The sequence below is a fragment of the Charadrius vociferus genome, unplaced genomic scaffold (assembly GCF_000708025.1).
Source record: "Charadrius vociferus isolate BGI_N301 unplaced genomic scaffold, ASM70802v2 scaffold560, whole genome shotgun sequence".
Lineage (NCBI taxonomy): Eukaryota > Metazoa > Chordata > Aves > Charadriiformes > Charadriidae > Charadrius > Charadrius vociferus.
In genome coordinates this window covers 779,206-801,738 of record NW_009646459.1, presented here as the reverse complement: position 1 = coordinate 801,738, position 22,533 = coordinate 779,206, and the positions used below count along the sequence as shown (strand labels likewise).

Here is a 22,533-nt window from a genome sequence, read left to right as displayed (position 1 = left end):
GAAACACATAACATACCAAATTTTCTTTAATAATACAATAGGTATGTTTAACTCCTAATGGACTGAACATGAAAATCCAGCAACCAAATGAGATTCCTATCAGAAGGAATTATCTGCCAGCTTTAAAAGTAGAATACAGTTCATCTGCACATCAGAAGTCTTTCAGAATTCAAATTTACAGGATACAGGTGAGTCTTGTCAAAAACCAGGAAGTTATTTATTGGAAAAAAAAAAAAAAAAGCAATTTTTATGGAAACTTGGATTTATTTTTAGAATTGTTCGGATTTGTCATGTTTTGAATTTCATTGTGCTCACTGGCTTTTATGTCAGTGCTTCTCAGTCTTTGGAAATACCCCTTAAATGCTTCTGGGACAAAAACCCAACAAACAGACAAGTATGTCTGTTCAGGAAAAACATTTACCATTCATCTTTCTTGCTTTTTCTTGTGGTTTTCTTTACAACCACCAAAAAAAAAAAAGGCACAATTTGTTGCCTTGCATATGTTTTTGAAAACAAATTCTTTGCAAAAATTCTGTGGACCATTTATTACCACCGACTTAGAGAAGCTTTTTCTAGACTATTTGGATTGGATTATTTCATTTTGGAAACAGGAATGTTTTGAACCATAACGGCGTCTTTTTTTCTGCTTTTGAATTGGTGGAATGCTACAGGTAATGTTTGTAATTCTTGTGTTTGTCCTGATTTTAAAATATTTCACTACTGAAAAGCTAACGTGCTGCACCTTGTCCTGTCCTTACCCCTATTAGATACAAAACCAGATTCCTGGAGCCATATTTCCCTTTGTGTTCTATCCTATTAAACCTCCAAAGTCCATCACCTTGGATTCAGGTTTGTTGTTCTAGTTTAACGTAATCCTTACTTCTAAAATGACAAGATGACTTGCTTGTACTGAAGTTAACCATGTCACTTTTATCAGATGAAGTCTGTATAAGCTTACTGACTACAGATAACACAAATACTGATGTTACAGACAGGGCAGGAGTTTTCTCTACACAGAAGATAAACATAAAACCATTTAAACAGTTAACAGAAGAAATCAAAATTTCTTTCAACCATCAATATCGTATCTTTTAAGGACATCTTTTTGACACGCTAATTCAGTGCTCTTGGAGATCGTAATGTGACAGCTACGTTTGGATCAAACTTAAAACAGAACATTCAGACCACAACTGAAACGAGTTGCCTGCTGAAGATAAGAAATGATCAAAACGTTGCTTATCTTGGTGGTAGTGAATCTGTTGTGCCATTTCTCTATCACTTGCATTTGGAGTTCTGGAGTGAGGATTCACTTTTCATCTTTAGTCATCTGATTTTTACCCACTGCCCCACATAAATTGTTTATCTTAATCATGTAGTTTATTTTTTTTTCTTTGCTTGCAAGCAATAGATGACCTAGTGACCTATCTGAAATAATATAATAAGAAAAGAAATACGTGCTGGTGCTAGTCTAAAATCAAAATTGCCATGTGAGGCACCATTTATAATTGCCATAGATGGCAAATTCATATTTCGCCTGTTCTGTCAGTAGCCTTCTGTCTTTTCCATTGCTTGGAGCGTAGAGCTCAATGTCAGTATACTATGTAGTCTTCCATAAACTCATTCAGGGCAAAGCCACATGAACACTAGAGTAATCTCCGGGGGGATTCTGGATTGGAACAAAGCACACTGCTTGTAATTTTGTACAGAAGCTAGTAAGTTGTCAGGTGTTCGATCTAAATATGATCAATTTCAAGCTAGAGTGCATAAATCTGTCGAACTATTTTTAGTGTTTAGTCTATATTTTTGTATCAACCATTGAAGAATCTTTTTCCACAATGAGGGAAATCATATAAGTCTAAGATTATATCAATATTAATTTGCTTTAAATGAAAATAGCAGATTTTCAAAGATCAGTGAAATACAATTTTGGTTTCATTTCATCCTTGTCTCCCTGTTCCTTTCTGTTCCTGCTCTTTTCCCTGACTTAGTTGTTTGCCAGTCACATCCATTATGTAATCCTACTTTACAGGACTGGGATAATCCTGAACGTATATGACATTTTCATATCAAAAATAGAAAGATATGTACATCATATAAAAATCTGTGCTGATCTCTTTTTATTTTACAACTTCATAGCACCAAAACCATTTACTGATGTCAGTATTGTCATGAGAACTGCAGGACATTCACAAATATCTCATATTAAGTAAGTATTTTGACATGTTCTATCTCTTTTGCTATTGATTATATTTAATCAAGCTTTAAAATAAAAATTATTATGGAGGCAAACATAATGCAAGATAACTTTACACTGACTTTCTCTGAAAGATCAGAGCACTTTATTATCCAGATAATTGCAGAGTAAAGCAAGGATTTTTAAGTGTCTCTTCTATGCAGATTATTAGTCTTTTGTAACTTAGAAAAGCTCTCTGTTTAGTGGTGCTATATATAGTGTTTAATGCTGCTACTTGATTAAAATAGTTCTGGCTACAGGAAATGTGTTTATCTTACACCACTGTGGGAAGCCTTCTTTTCACCAGTAACGGCAAATCCCTCAAAAAAAAAAACCCCAACAAAGTACCTGAAGTCAATACATAAGTGGCCTAAATACCCTGGATTATATTTTACACGTTACATGTTTTCGTAAAACACTTTTAACAATTATTTTGTTTCGTGTGTAGGTATTTTAAGGTCCTGATTCAAGAGATGGATCTCAGATTAGATCTTGGCTTCCTGTATGCACTGGTTGAATTCTTTACACAGACTGAAGTGCCAAGTGACCAAGAGGTAGAAACCTTTTGTTGTTTAAAGATGAATAGATTTGAATTTTGTAATCATTCAATTTATATTTTTAAAAACTAAAACCAAAACAACTTGGTCTTCTGTGTCTGTAACACTGGCAAATTGCTCTGTCTGTGACTAATATGAAGCTGTGAGGTTTTTAAGAGTTACCATTGCCCGAGGTAGCTCTTTCCTTTATCCTCATCTTGCCTGCTATGCAAAGAAGACTTCAAACCCTTCTGAAAAGAAGGAAACTAATGCTGTTGTAGACTCTTTGGTCTTACTAATGCCTGAGGGATCAGTTAATTAAGAACCAAAGACAGGAAGGAAGTGAAAATAATACTCTTTTCCTTAATGTAGCTTATTTAAAAAAATAAAAATAAATCTAGGAAAATCTTGGCCAGGAAATCACTGAAACTTATCTGTCCTTGAGAGCAAAAGAATGTAAAATGAATGGAGAGAGGTTGATTAGAATGTAAAAGTGCCTTCAGTAATTTTATGCAAAACTATAAAATTGGAAGGTGATGTAGTTGACATGTTGATACTAAGTGGAGAGGAGAGGGCACTGGGAAGGAATTGAATTATTGTACAGGGAGAATGAGAGGAGTTTGTACATAGGAAGAGTAGACATAAAATAAAATATAATAACATGAAGTACAACGTATTCTGCTTGGGAAAACTTCAGATACAACCATAAAGCAACAGAGGAGCGAGAGTTTCTTGGATTTGCTGAAGAAAACCAAAAAAGTTGATAAGTTGTATTGATACAGTGTAGTTCTGATGTATATGGGGCATGTAGTTCTTGTTAAGAGTATTGAAATTTGAGTGTCAGTATGCAATGAACTAATAAATTATTTAGCAGCAAGTGTATTGGTTTTGTTTGTATCTCAAAGATGCTGCTAGTGGAGAATGAACCAGAAATATTTGCATAAAAGATCTGCCTGGATGAGTAGAGCAAAAAGGTCCTTTTTGATGGGGCATTAAGAGGTATTGTCTTAGTGTGGCAAGTGAAATGTGTGCTGGAAAGGCAGCTTTGTTTTTATTTCTCCATATCTACACATCAGAAACTAAAAAAGTATTACTGCTCAGAGATTATGCTAAAATAAGGAGAAAAGATTAAAAAGTTGCTCCATTATAAATACAAACTGAAAATTAGAAGGAAACGTGGAACAACAAGGTAATTAATTTCTGGAATAACACTTCAAGCAAGATAGGAATCTTGTTAGAATTTTGGAAGTTTACAGCAGAATAAATTGATGCAAGACTTGTCTGCTATGGATTGTAGTTCAGTAGATATTTTCATCTAAATAAATTTGCTACTCTTGCATGATATAACGTATTAAATATACCCTCAGTTTCCTAATTTTGTTTCTTAAGCATATGGAGTTCTTTGTTTTGAATTTTAAAAAGAAGATTCTGACTTTGATGGGTTGTTTGAAGCTTGTTTCCTGGCCTGTGATAAAGGAAAACTGATTGTATTGTCCAGTTTACAGAACACTTGTGTAGTTACCTTAGTTTGGGGTTATCAGGCATGAAGATCTAGTTGAGTCTTCCTAGTCCTTTATTTCTTTCCTGTTGCTGTAATTTGAAGCCTGTGGGTTCTTTGCAGGGCTCTAGTGACCCCACAATTTTAGAAAGACTCACAAAACATGTTAATTGCTTATTGACTTAGGAACTCTTGTCTCTTGGTGCTAATGTAAATTTTAAGTAAAATTTTCACATAAAGAATGATATCCTCTCTGGTGAGAGGCACCTTTCTCTAAATCAAGACCTAAGCATGTATTTCTAGATAGTCTTTCCTTATTGTATTATAAACTCTTGAAGAAAAATTGAGTAATGTAATTTTTGTAAAGGCTGGATGAGTCCAGTTTTGTTAAACATCATAAGGTTAATTAAAAATCTTTAAAAATATAAATAGTAAGAACGAGCATTCTAATCGTGACATATGAAATATAAGGAAATTTAAAGGGTTACTTAAACAAAGCAGTCATTCAATGAACATTAATAATGTTACTTTAGAATTGTTTCACAAATGTTGCTGTATTTTCTTATGCAGGAATATGTAGTCTAAACTGGTCATTCCTGGCAGTGTGCTAGGGTGTAGTCTGTTGATACATCCGTTGATACCGGGTGTATCTGTGAATTCTAGATTATTGTGGTAGTTTGAAGAATTATTTTAATTTTCAGTGCATGGTTCTGTAGTGGAAAAAATACATTGTTGTGTTTTATTCTCTCTTTCCCCTCCCAGTGGAAAGATGAATGATTTGAGATCAGCATTGTGAGTTGAATCACTGAATACAGAAGTTAGAGGAGGCCCTCTTCTGCACTGTCATTTTTAGTGGAACTGCAAAGCATGATTTTAGGATTTGATCCCTACTTAATGTTTAGTGCCTTCACTGATTTGCTTGTTTAAGTAGCAAGATGGTACCTAGGTTTACTGTTCCAAAAGGACCTCTCACATTATTTTCAGTTGCAACTTCATTTTCTTTGACTGGTTAAGTCTTTTCTGACTGTAACTTTAGAATTGTTATTATTTAAAAATCTTAAAATGTTTTTTATACTTGGCCAGTTCTTAAAAACTGTTGTAAAGGAACTCTTATCTTTTGAAGGAGAAAAGGGCTAGATTAAGGTCTTCTCAGATTACAGAAAAGTGTAGTTTCTATATAACAGAAAATAGTCTTTAGTCTAGGTTTTTTTGTATTTAAAAACCTATGTGCTGTATTATGTGTTCAGAAGGATATATATGTAATGTCCTGTGTTTGAACCAGGTAAAAATTGTCCAAACTTTACTTGAAAATACTTGGTACTTTAAATTCCATAGAAAAATTTTGGTTTGCTTTGGTTTTAGTATTAAATAGATGTATATTGGATTGTCGTTTTAAGCATATATTTTGTTCTCTTCATACAAAAAAAGGCAGCAAAAAAACTAGCGAAAAGTTCTCTAAAATATTGACTCTAAGTAAAAAAGTAAGTTCAGGAGAGTAAGTAGTATTAGTCAATGTATTGCATCTCAGTGACAAATGCATGGTAGTTTTATATAGTCTACATTTTGAAGTAATATTTTTTTGAAAATGCATTCACAGCTAGAACTCTTCAAAAAGGATGTTGAATCTCTTCAAGAAGAACTGATGAGTGTGTCATCAATGGATACATCACAAATCAGCTTGTATGAATACTTCCATATCTCTCCAATTAAGGTATACCTTTTTCACAGTACAGCCTGTAGTTGTTCTCTAACTGAATAATTTTTGTCTCCTGCAGGATAGTAGGCACTGGAAATGAAGAAACATAGTAGAAGTGAACAAAATAAAATAAAAATATCCTGGAAAAGTGCTTTCATTGTTACCACTAACTTTATATGGGTTTTACATTAATATTTATTGAATATTAAACATTAAATTATTAAATATGTAGAGTTCATGATTTCAGTCCTATCCATGACTTTCTTAATGTACATTAATTCTTTTGTATTATTTAAGAGGTCCTTGCAAAATGCTATAGTTTGTGTGCAGACAGTGTGTTGTGGATCGGGGAATGAGGTAATTTCCAAAAAACTTATACAGCTAGCATTACTGTGCAATGGCATTTTCTGCTTTTTTCTTACTTACTGGAAAAGCAGCTTTATTTTTTGACTCCAGTGAAGTCTCCTTTTTGCTATTTCTCCTTTTCCATAAACATTCAGGTATAGCTGTTGAATACTATGTGCATACTCACATGGAAGCAACAGCCTGTTTGCCCCAGTCTAAATCTCATGCATTTTTAGCTTACTGGTCTTTGGTTTTTGATTATTGCATAGCTGACATTGTTAAAGCTGTGATGGTACTTTGTAGGCTCTGTAACAGTTCTTAATAAGGGAATCTACCCTCCATCCCATGGGATCAAAGAACAGTTTGAGTTTTACCTCTTTATAGTATCTGGTGAGATGTTAGGAACAGTCTGCTATTAGAGCAGGTAATTCCAGGAAATGCTTGGCTAGCTTTATGTAAACAGCTTAGCCTAAGTCATTCTAAGTATATTTAGTAGCTGTTTTAGTTTGTCTTCATTTAGATGTTTTTTAGGTATGTCTCCAGTTGTTTTATTACAAAAACTGCTCAGGACTTGACAGAAGTAAAATGCCCTTTATGTGTTAGGATAACAAAGTGAATGCTTTGTAACAAAGTAAAAAAAAAACCTTATTTTTGAATGAATTCTGTCGTATTTAACAAGAAAAATTACATGGAGGAGATAGGATGGAATAAATGGGGTTCAGGTTCTCATAAAAGATTAGTCTTTAACAATTACGAAGTCAAAATAGAGCTGTGACAATGATTCTGCAAGACGAGCTATGTATCTTCGAAATGAGCTATAGTTAAGCTCTGTTATACCATAAATTAATGAATGAGACACGGTGATGTCACCAGAGAATCAGGAACAGGCATAACTTCTTTTCACCTGATTTTTAAAGCCGCTGAATACAGTTGTGTGCTATAGAGATTTTTGACCAGTTTTCCTGAATGTTTTTCTGTTTTGAGACTGTCACCTTAATTCCTGTGAAACAAATACTTTGGTTAATTCAGGTCTGCATAGGTGGGGTTTTTCTTGTATGCATATTCCAGTGTTTATTTAGCACCTGTAGAATTTCTGTTAATAATTATTTGGTTTCAGTCTTTTGTTTGTCACGCTTGATTGGACACCATGCTATGTTATAATTTTCAGTCTGCTTTGATTTTAGTTATTAGTTATAGAAACAACCTAATTACCTAAATCTTAGCTAAAAGATTCTGGAGGCCTTATCTGAAAGCATGAGTAAGCAATTTCAAGCTCTTGTTTTCTTAAAGGTAGTTCAAGTTATTCAGTTTGACTTTAAATATCAGTGACTTTTTTTGCCCTACGTGTTTTCTGTTGTGAAGTCAGTCTTATTTCAGTCAAGATTAGAAATGTCATCTCAATTTTTAAATAATCTAAAAGTTTATAAAGATAGAAATATAATACTTCTATTAACCAACCATGTTATTTCTCAATCTCATTTTTATCCTGAAGTTACACTTAAGCTTTTCTCTCAGTACGGGTGGAGAAGATAGTAACAAAGAAGAAAGAAAGAATGAATTGATACGCTGTCTTTAAGTAGGTTGAAAATATGATTGTAAAGATTACTTCCAAAGATTAAACCAATATTATGTATGTTGGATTGTATTTTGCTTGGCATAAGGGCTTACTTTTTTCTTTTCTTTTCTTTTTTAGGTTGGCGTTCTTCGAGCTCAGCTATCACTTCTGTACTACACAGCAGCTCCAATCAGCTGTTGTCAGACATTATTCAAAACAGGTTGGAATAAGTAAATTTCAATATTTCAGTAAATTTATATTTTGAAGATGCTACTGTGCACTTTGGGTCTAGGGAAATAAATAAAATTCAGCCTTGTATGTTTGTATGAATGTTAAATGCATAAGCACATAAAACCAATTACTCAGTAGTTGGATTCTATTGCTTTTATTTTGGGGGTAAGTACAGTTTCTAAATTATGACTAGAGAAAAAGTGGCAAGGATAACAAAACTTGCTGGAATCAATAGTGGAAGCGAACACAATGCAGCTCTGATCGAGCAGAATTGGCATCAGAATATTAATGCATTTTCTTGGACATTAGTAGTACATGAATTATGATCCCTCTTTGGTTATCCATTGTTCTCTGACCCTTCCTTTTCTCAGACTGAAAATTATTAGTCTCCTCGGAGATGCACAATCTTTTTTTATAAATTCAATCACACTTCATATAGATGTAGTTATAACATTTTTCAGTCACAATCAACAAAATTTTCTCAGCATACACAAACAGACCAAAGTTTGTCCTGTAGTATGAGAGAAAACCAGGTAATGTGCTTGCTTTGTGAAATCTCAAGAACATTAATGTCAGTTATTTGTGAAATGCTTTTAAGAAGTAATGTTTGTTTGACTGACTTAATATGATTTACTCACTGTAAGATCCTTTTTAATACAACTACTACTTTTCCAAATAATTGGGGTTTTTGTATTAAACTTGTGTTATTTTCACTTTTTTTAAATCTGGATATACTACACTGTTTGCCTTTGTCTTAGTGTAATTTATGAAATATTTTTACAAATAACTGTTTTTATTTTAGGCTATTAAACAGATGTATGTTCTTATACTTGGCCTTGATGTCTTGGGTAATCCATTTGGATTCATACGAGGCTTGTCTGAGGGAGTAGAAGCATTCTTCTATGAACCTTACCAGGTAAAGATCTCTGCTGCCTTCTTGTGAAATGTATCACAAGTAATTAGGTATGAATGATACTGAAAAGGTGGATATATTAATACGTTTTTTGGTTTTAAATTTAGATTTAGAATTGAAAATTGAAAGTGAAAGTCCCAGGAAAAGTCACTGGAAGACTCAAGTGAGATAAAAAGCAGAGAGTAGGCCTTTTAACTTAATTTGCAAAAGACTGTTACTTAGCATTCTTAGTTTAAAATAAATCATCCTTTTTGCTATTTGCCTTAAAATAAGCAGACTTCAGGGAATGAACTAGTATTCAAAAACAGTCTTTCTCTCACAGGTGATCTCGTGGGCACTTTCGTACTTTCTCACTCGGTCTTGCAGTCTTGTTCTCTTCGTTATATGTAAATTCCAATACAAGACTTAAAAATGTGTAATGTATGCTATAAGTGCATCCTTTTTTTTTTCCTTAGGGAGCCATCCAGGGTCCTGAAGAATTTATAGAAGGAATGGCACTAGGACTTAAAGCACTAGTGGGGGGTGCTGTAGGTAAGTTTCGGTGTTATCATGGTAGTATACTTAATAGTAAATAATATAGGTATTTTTAAATGGCATTGGCACTTTACTTTGTTTTATTTCACAATAGGTGGATTAGCTGGTGCTGCATCGAGAATCACTGGTGCTATGGCAAAAGGAGTAGCTGCGATAACTATGGATGAGGATTACCAGCAGAAAAGGAGAGAAGCCATGAATAAACAGCCCACTGGTCTGAGAGAGGGCATCACTCGTGGTGGAAAAGGATTAGTTTCTGTAAGGAGAAAAAAATTATAAAAAGATTTATGAATTTTATGCAAGCAAGACTAACAAAGATGGAGGCTGTCGTAGTCACCAGAGAGTTGTTACTTTTTATTTTAATTCTGGTTTTTCAAATATATGGCCACAATTGAGCAATAGATTTAAAGAAAAATACACGATGGTAGAAGAGGAAATAGGAACTGTGAAGCAGGTGCCTCTTAATTCTGTTAACTTGTAGTGAATTTTAGAATACTCTAACACATGTACTTTGAGGCTATTCGCCAATGAAGTAGTAAGAAAAATGTGAAAAATGAAAAATATAATCTGAAAGCATACTTGTAACGTCTCTTTTGTTTCTCTTGGTAGGGTTTTGTCAGTGGCATAACAGGAATAGTTACAAAACCAATAAGAGGTAAGTTTAGGTCTTCTGATGCATTAACTGTTCATATGATGGTAAATTCTTGATACTTGATGAGACATTATAAATCTGAGTTACAAAACTTTTTATTAAGATTTTATATTCCTACTGACTTTTAGTTTAAACGTTGTTTACGTGAACTTTATGTGGAGGGGACTATGTAGTTGCATATCAAATAAGATTTCTAATTAAATGGGAATTAAGTTTGCTAAGATTGTAAGAAAAATTCAGTGTTTTATAATTTGCTGCATTTAATCCTTTTAGGAGCTCAGAAAGAAGGAGCAGCTGGTTTTTTCAAAGGTGTTGGAAAAGGCTTAGTGGGAGCAGTAGCTAGGCCTACTGGAGGAATCATAGACATGGCAAGCAGCACGTTTCAGGGTATTAAAAAGTAAGTAAAATGAGTTTGAAGAATGACATATGGCATGAAACAGACATTAGTACATTGTGTCTTTGTATCGCTTCTGCATCAGTGTTTCTAGATCTCTCAACTTTGTCATTAATGCAGATGAGCTAGAAAAAAATATCCATATTGTTATTTATATAATAAATAAGTGGCTCTTCAAAAATACATAGTTGGTAGCATTTGAAAAAACACAACATCAAATCTCAGGTATTTCTAGCTTTAACAAAAAAAATAGTTTAAAAGCCTGAGAGATCAGAATTCCATCAGTTGCTGATTTTTTTTCCTTTTACTGCAAATATACAGTAAAAAATGGACTTTTCAGCTGCACTAATAGTTACTTTTTATATTATTACTATGTGAGATGAGTTCCAAGACTACCAGATAATGCCAGGATCTGTCCTGGTTGTTCAGAATGAGAACTGTGTTAAGACTGCATATTGAATACTGTGATAGTCTCACTTTAGTAAACCCGTTGCTGTAGATTATCTCGTGCTGTAATGTATAAAGAAATAGGAGAAAGTGTTTTGAGAGGACATTTAGTGGCATCATCTGAATACAGCTGTTTAACGTCCCTGTTCTTAGCCACTTTTGCTGCCATAAGATTGCCAGTCTCTTTTGTGTTCCACTTTAACTTCTTTAGCGGAGAAATGCAAGAAAAATACCAGAGCAGAAGTTTTGTAGGGCACAGATGTCTTAGATTTTGAAGTCTTGAAGTACAATACTTAGACACTAATTAAGTATTGCAGGTGCATGTTGCCGTATGCCATCTAATTTTCTAATAACCATTCTCTGAAATAGATTTCTGAGTAAAATCTATTACTGTTTCATAGAATACCTACTTAATGTCTATTCATATGCAAAACTACAGATGTAGACAACAACAGTTGCTGTGCTAGTACTTGAATTTAGTTTGTATTTAAAATAATTTAGAGCCTTCTCTAAATGTTGTAGCTGCGTAGAGATATTGACACATACGTTAAATTTGCTGCTTTATTGTCAGAGTTGCAGATTCATCAGAAGATGTGGTAAGCCTGCGCCCACCTCGCTTCTTTGGTGAAGATGGAGTTATTAGACCTTACAGATTAAGAGATGGAACCGGAAGTCAAATGTTACAGGTGAAGAAAATGAAAGATGATTTGACATACATTTTAACTCATCCTATGCTGTAACAAATATTTTACAGAAATTCCCGTTTCTTAAATTCCCTACCATCCCTTACCCTAGTAGTCAAGAAGCTTCATTTAATTTCTTAGGCTTATGACTACTTTGGTGATTTAGTTTCTATGATACAGCTTTTGAGAATGACACCATGATTTATACTAGCATATCTGTAGAGGTTTGTGTAAGATACAGAGCATTTTGAAAGAAGAAAAAGGTTTGTATGTGTAATTAAAAAGGTTTATGTCTTTAATTTTTATTATTTTTGATAAACACTGATGATAAATACAAAGATACTTTTTTCAGTGATTTTATAATACACACTTTAACCAGTGACTTTTAATCTCAATTTAATGCAAAATACCATTTTAAACACACTTAAAGTAGCTGTACTTATGTCATACTGCAGCCGTTGAAAGAATGTAAATAATTTTGAAGTGGAATACTGTTTGCATGAAGAACATGCTGAGCAGCAGTTATTCTTAAATAATGCAGCTGCCATTTAAGCAAATGTGACTCAGATATCAGAGTAAAATAATTTCAACTGTTATGCAGCTTACAAAGTTTGTATTTTTTCTCTGTTAGTAGTAAAGCTGCATTTTAGAAATATTCAAACATAAGAAATAAAGTCGTAATTAGCAATTGCATGAATGTAAACAGAACTTTTAAAATATGCATTGAAGGATTCACAGTGTGCCAGGAAAATGTTGGAGAGGTCGTACAGAAATTACCTTTCTGGAGGAGTAGATAAGAACGAAGTATGAAGTAACCTTTGGAGAGATCTTTAGACTATTTTGAGAATTGCTCCAGCTGTTTGTTTCATGTCAAGTCCCAAGTTGGTTGTTTCTGTTTCTTCTGCATTTCATTAGCGTGTCTTTTGTTTTCCAGTAGAAGAGGATTGTGCTGTTTGGGGTATCTCAGCTATGTTTGCCATACCATTCACTGGTGATCTAGTTCAGCAGATTGTGAAAGTTCTTTGATAATAAATAGTATGCCTCTCTCTGCCTCTACCTCTAATGAGGTAGCTTTAACCGTGCTCTCCACTTTAAAGCCAGTGTTATAAACCAGTATTACCTTAACTAGAGCATAGTTAGAAGCTACTACTGATGAACGGCATAAACTTATTGCTAATCTTTCTCCTCTTTTTGGTAAGAAAATAAATTTCAAAACATCCCCTTTTCTGTTTTAAAGTGTCCCACTAAAACAAATGCAACGAGACAACAGTGCCAGCTCTAATATGCAGACTTCTCTAATGACTTTGCATTGCTTTTGCTTCTTAATTTTGATGTTTGCATTTTCTTCTTTTCCTAAGAAACCTTTAAAACATTCTGCAATATAATAAGTAATTCTAATTTTTCTCTGTTACGTGGTTCAGTACAGTACCGCCGCCTTCCATTATCCAACTTATAAAAGTATAAAGGCATTGCCTTATGTAATGCCTGTCATATTTTGTGATGGCAGCCACCATTTGAAAGCAGCTAAAGTTGAAAGATTGTATGTTTCATATTAGTTTTCAGTAATGATGATTCTAAGGCAGAACAACTCTTGAAGAAAAGTTTGAAAGATCCGAACAGAGTTGTAATTCTCCCGGTAGACAGTCAAATCAGAACATAATGAATTGCATAATTTTTTTTCAAAAATTAATTTCTGAGAATAGTATGTTTGATGTCTTAACCTTCTTTTATCCTCAAGTGTACTAATGTCTTTGGTTCTCAATGTTTCCCGTTCTAATGACATTTCTTTGTTTTGCATGAGACTCAGTGTATCATGTGTTCCCTATCTGAAGCAGTTTGAATAGCATAATATATTCTTATGGGGAAAAGAAGATTATTCTCCCTTTTGTATTATTTCTATGCATACAGGTCTGGTGACTGGCCCGACTGCAGTCACTGTGTTGTAGCATTTTCAATGAATTACTGGATTAGATTGGAATAACACTTCTTTTAGTGATTTAGAGATTGTATATGCTGAATAAAGGAAATAGGATATAGGTGATTTTGAGTGCTCATACCGTGTCCTAAACTAGGGTGTCACTTCAGAATTTATTTTCTGGGGTTTTAGTTTGCTTTAATTAACAAATTTGCCAGACAAACTAATACTTAAAACTAATACTTCTGCTTTCTTCTTCCCTTACCATGCTTTCAGAAAAGACAGGCCTACAGGGAATGGACTAAGACTCACTATAGTAGTGATGATGATGACAGTTAGGATAATACGGACTGTAACAGGATATACATGGCCTTTGTCACGTTCTTTTGACCTTTTAAGTATTAAATGTTGATGCTATAATTCCCACTGAGAAATTGGGGTTGTCTGATAATAAATCTTATTTTTAAAACTGTGCAAAAAAAAATGTGGGTAAATAAACTGTATGATGATGAATGCTAGAGAAAGGAGCAAAGAATATAATAAAAATAGTCTTATAGAGAAAACTGGGCATTAGGTGAAAATGGTATTGAATAATATAAAGAAATAGTAATACCATGACTTAGAGTTTATTTCCAGATATGTTTCTATCAAGTGTATTTAATGGTTTTGCATTTATGTGTTTAACAGGTTTTTATTTATAATTTGCTAGATGGAATGCTTTTAAATGTGTTTAGTAAAACTTTACTGAGTTGTACAGTCATTATTGGTGTTAAAATGCTGTTTGACTGTTTTATTTCATATTTCAAAAGTATTTTGTCTGCTTTTATTTTTAACAATAAACATGTCTAAAGTATATCTAAAATGGATTCATCTGTTCTGTTCCAAAATTGTTTATCGTGTTTCCTGGAACTAGATTATTTAAAAACACTAAATGGCCTATGAAAGTATTTAACATATAAAATCCATGAATTTTGAAAGGCACATTTAACATAACCCTTTAATTTTTCTTTTATCATTTGTTTTACTGTAATTTTTAAGTAGTATCCTTTGGAATACTTAGATGTGTGAAATAACGGTTTATTTAGTTATTTGTGATTGTGACCAAAAATTATTGGTTCTTAAATCAGTATTTTTGTTTTCATAACAACAACAACAAAAAGCTAAAAATCCACCCCAGAACTAAACCCTATGTAAAATCATGGACAGCTGGAGAAACTACCAGTACTTCTACAAGACTGTGTGTAGTAAAACATATGTAACATGCTGAAGTATTTAGTTTTTTATTTACCTATACACGAGGGGCATGGGGGGAACAAACAGTACTGAACCACTATAATTCTGTATTATAAATTTTACAATATAGCTTTACAAGTTACTTGTTTCTTTAAAAATTGTTTTATTCTCTATTCACTGGAATGTTTGCACAGTTTTCTCACTCTTTTTTGTGGTTTATTGCTGAATTTAGATTTTAGTGTTGCATTTTAAAGATGTCTTGCAATACATACTTATATATCAATGAGTACTGTAGTAAGAATTAACTGTTCTGCCAACATCTGAAGAATTAGAGTTGCTCTAAAGCAACAAGAGCTTCTAAAATATTTGCTTATTTACCAAAGGCGATGTCATGTCCTTCATTGTCTATTATCTACCAGTTATCAAAATTCTGAGGGGGAAAAAAACATTAAAATCCATAAGTACTCATTCTGGCTCTGTGCCTTCAAAACTGCTGTACAGTCTGGTCTCTTGGGCAATGAGCCAAGGAATGTGTGCCTGTAATCTGCCAAATAAAAGAGGGGACAAACTCAACTTGAGAGCTTGTTTTAGCTGAAACTCCTGGTGCTTAAGATGACCACAGATCATATATTGCTGCTTATTCTGTAATACTGTAATCTCAAAAGGATGTCTTGCTGAAGTAGATGAAAGACACTCTTGCGATGTGTTACTGCCTGAAACATTGTGGGAAGGATTTTGAATATTTCAGAAACAAATGGATCTCAGGTATTTCTTTGAAGAATGTAGGAAATTGTCTTAAACTTCAGTCCTGGAAAAGGACTCGTCATACCTAAAAGTTGAGGAAATCGTTAGGTACAACTTTATGGAAAGATGACTGCTGCATTTTTAACTTCACTGGGTTTTGGGAACTTTGAATATGTTAGTAGTTAGTTTTTAGTACAATTTCTCTTTTATCCTATAAAATTTTGTTTTTCTTCTGTAGTGACCTGTCTTACAAGACAATGCATGTCAATTTAATAACAAAACAGATTTTCCCTCATTCTAAAACAGCTTTAGAAAGAAATGTAATCATTTTTGACTGAAAAAGCATCTCTGCAAAACTTAACAATTGATTTTTAGAAATAATACTTTTTTTTAAATCAAATTGACCTAACTTTTTAAGTTTTTTAACTTACAATTCTACAAACCATTACAGAATGTAGACTAAAATTTAGCATGAGTGGTAGTACTGCTGGGTCAGGTATCACTAATTCACATTCCACGGCAATATATCTAAAAAGACTTCTTTCTTTACTCAGTAGATAAAAAGGTTGTAGAACGCTAACTAAAAAAAATAATAAATAGAAACCAGTAAAAAACTTTGCCAGTATACTTGGCAAATGTGATTATATACCTTACAGTATTTGGTCTCTTTCATGGATAATAGTTCTATTTTTGAAGTTTTTATGTTAATAAAAAATGTAGTCATTTTGTACAAATATTTTACTTGTTTGTCTTGAGCTTAGCTTCCTCTGAATGTACATGAGGAAAAGAAATAATTTGGATTTAGGATAACAAAAAATTGAACCACCTGGGATATTAGGATTTTATTTCTCTCTAACTCATGGAACCAAAACCTGTGAAAAGTATAATAGCTAACTAGCTGAAACTGATGCTCTTTAAAAATTCAGTAAAATGAAAAGAAAAAAAAAATAAAAAAATTGGACATTATTTTCTTTAGGGATTCAAAGTAACAAAAAATACAGACCATCTTTTCAAGTGCCTTTTTTTTTTTTCTTCCTCTTCAGTTTAATGTATTTTAATAGTTTAACTTTTGGCTGCACAATTTTTTTCCCCACTTTTTCACTCGTGAATTGAATTTGAAGTCCGGTTCTGTTACTGAAAACTCCAGGACTAAGTGCCATCCTTTCAGCTCAGGTTGCCAAAATTTCTGCTGCATAACAAGTTGATTCAGCTTTTCCCAAGTGTTTAGTTTTATTCTTTTACTGACTTGTATAATGGTAACTTGAATTTATATGCTTCCTCCTTGCTGAGGTGAAGAATTGGCTGTACTCTTTATCTTCGATGTTGTCTGGTACATCCCTTTTGATCAGGTTTCTTTGGTCTTTTTGATTTCTCAAGAGGCTCTGTAGATTTAAGTCAGTGCACAGGAATAGTATAGATAGTTTCTAGAATCATTTAATGGGCTGTTTATATCTTTGTTGTTATTAGTCATTTACAGAAGCTATAGGCCTACCAGAGACTAAAGCTGAAAGATAGGCTAGTCTCATGCTTATGAGCACGTCATTAATGCTTGCACCATGAAATCAGTGGAGTTCTCTGTGTCACAACTCAATGCCTACCCAAAACCAAAATAAATTCAAAACTTTTTTTAATTTTAATTTGCCTTTATTGTGTATGAGTTGTGAGGACTCTTTTACAGTGTTGTATAAGGTTGCTGCCCAACTATGCTGCAGTGGATGTGAGCTTGTAGAGAAGACAATTCTTCAAACCTGTGCTTCAATACTGTGGCCTACTGTATTAGAGGTGTTTGGCTTTCAGTTCAGTGAACCTTATTTGGTCATGAGGTAAGCTTCAGATCAGGTGGCAGAATGTTGAAATGGGCTGAACAGAGGAAAGAGCAGGATCCTTACCACTTAAATGTGCAACATTTGGACATAGCCATCGCCCATCCCCAAATAGAAGACTTGTATTTATTTACAGGAAGCTGGCTAAGACTAGCTAACACTAGTTGTTTTTAGAAGAACTTGTCTGACTCGCTTTCATTTTAGCTTGTTTGTGATTGAAGCATAAATACTAATATGTGGTGAAGAAGCAAGTAAAAACTTAGTGTCCTAGGCAAAGCGTACATGAGCTTGTTTGATGACAGAGAATACAGAAAACTAAACTGAAATATTTTCCTGTTTCCCTGCTGATACAGTAATCACTTCAGATGCTACAAATCAAAGAACTTTGTATTGGCAAGAAAGCACAAAGAACATCGATGTGATCATCATAATGAAAGTGTAGATCAGTGTGGTTTCTCCATTTAGCTCATCAAATGAATTCTCTTGGTATTCAGATCAAAAATTGACCAAGATAATTCTGCCAGTCAGCATAGGCAAATTATATTTCTGTTGTGAAAAGAAACTGAGTTCTGAAAGAAAACTGCTGTCCTAATTTTTATTGCCCTGCATGCTTAGATTGAAATGTTAACCTTGACCACAAATTTCTGTTGGTTTGAACAAAACCGTGTTGATTTCAGAGTTGATGTTCAGCATTGCTGCATGGGATCTTGAATTCAGGCACTAACACATGGACAGAAGCTTTGCTTTTTGTAGAATGACGTTGCACATTAGGATATCTGGAATGAGGAAGTAGGCAATAAAGGATTAGGGTTAGTTCTTATTAATAAAGGATCAGGAGAGAATTTGGCATGGCAGAAAAAGGAATGTTTTACATGTTATTTTTTTTCTTTATTAAACAATTTTCCCCCTCTTTTCACACACATTCAAGCTAGATCAAGTGACCTGGGTACTGCTTAGAATTATTAAATGTTTCTGTGAGGAAGATTGGCTATGTAATTATACCAGGTTAGCCTACTGAAAGTAGCAATTCTACAGCTTTTGAAGAAGTCACCCTATAATTTGAGCTGAAACATACGTTCAATATTGGAGATTCTAACAACAACAGTGAATTGCCTTCAGAACTCATACATTTGGACAGTAATCAGTTCATAATGAAATACACTGGCAATCTAAAATCCAACTGAAAACTTCAAGTTAACCTGAACATCTAGAGAGAAGAATAGCAGATCACTTTTAAAGTAGTCATGATCTTTACAGTACTTCTTTTTTTTTTTTTTTTTTTTTTTAAATGTCATCTCAGTTGAGATGAGTTCAAGAAAGGTACCAAATATGCTGGCTTTTGCATCACACAAAATACTAGTATTTTTTTTTAGAACTCTAACCAGAAGGATCATAGATATTAAATTTTGTCTCCATTACTTAAACTCTGCTCTGTTTCGTTTCTAACTTTATCAAAGGCCTCTGTGTTTGCTCCTCAGTAAGTTAAGATCATGTGGTGTTATTAGGAATCTTTCCAAATGCAGAGATGCCACTTTAAAGAAACTGAGCATGTTTGCATATCTGTCTCTGCACAAATGATCACATCTACTGTTAGATTATTGCAGTGACATCTAAGCATTTGTACTACAGGTAAGAATAGTTTGCAAAGAAGAGGATTTGTGCTTTGATTACTTCACATTTTACAGCTGCTGGAGTGCCTTTTTTCAATAGTCATTCAGTTTCCACGTGTAGTCAATGAACTGCAACGTATACTAAAGTAATCAGGTTATTAAGCCTTTCTTAATTTGAAATACAGAAGTTGTGTGTTAAAAATTAGTATTTGTTTTCTCACAGTGGTGAAACTAATATTGAAAAAACAATGATTGATCAGTGTTAACTTTCATAGTTTTGCATCACCAAACAGTGGTCCAAGTTACTGTCTTTCTTCGAACAATTAATAGCTACATACTGTAAAATTTAAAAACCATATTTATGCATCTGTATTGAGGGATCAATTATGTATCCTTTTATGTTTGAGTTGTGCAAGGCACTTTGGTAGTAGGGTACGGTTTCTTGCTATAAGAATTGTCAACAGTAAATTGGGGTATCCCACTGATCTATTTCCTAATGAACAGGTGCAAGTCTAATGCTAAGAGGGATAAAGATTGTGAATGAAGGGTAGAAAAATCTAAAGGCAGAAAATTGAGAAGTAGTTACTACTCAGCATTGGCATAGATACAAGTGTTACCTTTGCAGGCGGACTGCGTAGCCTCTTCCTGTGCTTTATCTCATGGTTAGTGTCTGTTGTCTACAAAACTACAGAACACAGATAACGTGAGTTTATAATCTTTGACTCAGAGCGAACAGTGAGGAGTAGTTAGCTCAGTGCGTACCACATCCTAACAATATCTTTGTGCTGAGCGAATCACTTTTTCGTGTTTCTTAGTAAAATGAAATACTTTTTGTGGAATCTGGTGGACATTTGAATAGCTTTTGTTTAGGATTGCAACCTGTGTGATAGTTAAGTACTGTACTTCCATAATAATTTTCATAATTTGCAATTCATTATGAACAAACTGAGTAAGTTACAGTGGAGTGACGTGACTTGTTGAAAATTAACTAGTGAGCTAATGAAAAGACAGAAAGAGGTAACCCCGCTCTCTTAAGTCCCACTTAAGGGTATTAACTTTCATATTGAGAGGCTTACCTCAATGCTATGCAAAGTGTAAGAAAGTTATCTTTGATGCAGGAGATCCTCTCCATCCTAATAAGGCTAGATTGCTAAATGCTTCTCCCCTGTGATTGCTTCTAACAGAAGAGAGATACTGGTCATACTTTGCGATATTTATAATATGTTTGGTCAGGAAGAGAAATCACTGGCATTGTCACAGAGCCTTGCAGATTAAATGCAACGATTTGTTACCCATGCTGAACCTCCCTTGCTCTTTCCACACATTTTTATTTCTGTAAGTTCCTATCAGCCTTCTCCTCCCTTTCCTTGCCTTTCTTGCTTGACCTTTAACACTTAATATGCATCAGGACATAGAACTTAGGCCAGTTGCCTGGTATCTGGGTCAGGTATCCTGTCCATGCTGTCTGTCCATATGACCTCCTCTGTCTTCTGACCATCCAACACATTGTGTGCTGGAATGTTGTAGAGGATACCTTGAGAGAGGATTTTTTTGTTATTTAGTTAGGAAGTAAGTGCTTGTACCTCAATATGAGAGGCAGGGAGAGACTCAAATCGGAGGCACGGCAAGCCCTGGACAAAGCTTGAATAAGGAGTTTCCAAAAATAAGAAAAATAGTAATATGTTTTCCAAACCCTTAACTCCTCATTTCTTACACCATTCTTCTTGCTGTATTCATCCTGCCCCTGATACTAGCTCTTGCAGAAAGAAATTCAAGCAGTGACTTCTGTAAGTAGGCACATGATCAATAGCTGTGATTTTGTAGCTCAGTTTTGGGGAGAGAGAAATAATCTGAATTTTCTGGGAGCTTTCTGGAAAGCTCTCCTTTGCCAACCTGTTACTCAAATGTTCCTTCATTTTAGTCGCTGAAGAATCAGCATCTTTGAGGGAAGGTACCATTTAAAAAAAATCTGTTTGGGCAAGTGGAGTTATCCATGCAGCCAAATTTGTAGTTGTAGGATATGCCTAATTAAATCTCTTTATCATTTTACAGTGGTGATGAATACTCATTAAATGGTTTTGCTATTTTAACTGCATTGAGAACTGACCTATGTGTTTTTAAATATTGGCATACATATCTGAAGCAATATGTTTGTAGTTAAGGGTTTCTTGAATCATACTGATTGAAACTAATCTATTTTTGCTTCCAGTTTGTAACAGATAGGAAGTACGCAAGCAGTCATGTTGCTGTTCCCACCTAAGATGCAGCAATCTTAATGCAATCACTAATTTAATCACTCATTGCTCAGAAAGTCAGAAATCCAATGGTTGCCAAATCATGTTAAAGTTACAGAGCCTCTTTATTTAAAAATGATTCATCTGCTGTCATCAATATTTAAAATGTATTACCCATTAAAGAATATTCTGCTGCAATATTCATGGCGAAAGATTAAGTAAGTTCAGGGGGAAACAAAAGAATATGGAGAAATGTGAAACATTACCTCAAGTGCATGATTAGGTCCCACTGTCTACATGATAGTGTGTTCTTGTATATAGTTAAGTATATTATTTATTCCCAGAGTTAATTACTCCAACATTTTGGAGGTGACTTGACATAAATTAGGAAATGAATCCTTACTTTTTTTGTTGTCTCAGGACTATTAGTCAGAAGTTCGGTGTGTACTAGAAATTTGTAGAAAACTGAGTCCTGAAATATTTTGAGAAATTATGTTGTTCCTTGCCAGTTTTGGTTAGGATTGATTCTTGTTTGCATAGCTGCACTAAAAGCAACCGGTTAATTCTACTTAATTATGAACATTAGCTGTCACAGATCTGTTAGTCATATTCTGACTTCATGAAAGTAGCCTTTTATTTAAAAGTATGGGCTGTGGCTTTGTTATAATTTATACTTTTGGAGGATAGATACATTTTAAGCGCAAAATTAGTACATGAATTTCTACTAGCATATTCAAAGCTATAAAATTTTATCTCTTTTAGAAAATTGAAAACGGAAGATTTGCAAAACTCAGATACATTGCACATGCTATGGTCAACAGTACAGATCTGTTAATGGTAACAAAAAGGTAAACAGCTTTGACTGAATAATAAGCACTTAAAACTATCAAAATGTGTATGCCTTGATAACTGTTGATCAGTAACTGTGCTTTTACATGTCTGTCATTATGGGTGTAGATAAAAGAATGGAGAAGGCATGCTTAGTGTGCTATTAATTATCTTGTTCAACAGCGGCATTGTTCAGCACCAGGGTATGCTATTTTGAGTGTCATAGTAATTTCTCTATTTAAAATGAGAAAAGGAATGTTGGTTTTGTGATTTCTTTCACTGACAAAGATTTGTCATAAATCTGGTTAGGCTGAAGTCAATGAAACTGTGGGATTCACTAATAAATTGGCATATTGAAGGGAAAAAGGATAATGGAGAAACAGAGTTAGTAATGTTTAATAGTGGAGTAACAGGTATCCTTCTCAAATA

The 22,533-nt window shown here is 33.8% G+C and overlaps 1 protein-coding gene across 1 annotated transcript in view; it reads left to right on the top strand.

Moving 5' to 3' along the window:
- The window catches only part of VPS13A (vacuolar protein sorting 13 homolog A (S. cerevisiae)), a 147,888-nt gene that overhangs the window by 120,897 nt on the left and 4,458 nt on the right, over positions 1 to 22,533 (top strand). Inside the window, 14 exon segments of the mRNA XM_009882747.1 lie at positions 42 to 188; positions 768 to 849; positions 2,137 to 2,206; positions 2,682 to 2,787; positions 5,865 to 5,978; positions 7,801 to 7,884; positions 7,970 to 8,083; positions 8,897 to 9,010; positions 9,463 to 9,538; positions 9,636 to 9,799; positions 10,151 to 10,196; positions 10,467 to 10,590; positions 11,606 to 11,720; positions 22,039 to 22,124. Coding sequence (XP_009881049.1) covers positions 42 to 188; positions 768 to 849; positions 2,137 to 2,206; positions 2,682 to 2,787; positions 5,865 to 5,978; positions 7,801 to 7,884; positions 7,970 to 8,083; positions 8,897 to 9,010; positions 9,463 to 9,538; positions 9,636 to 9,799; positions 10,151 to 10,196; positions 10,467 to 10,590; positions 11,606 to 11,720; positions 22,039 to 22,124 — 1,442 coding nt within the window.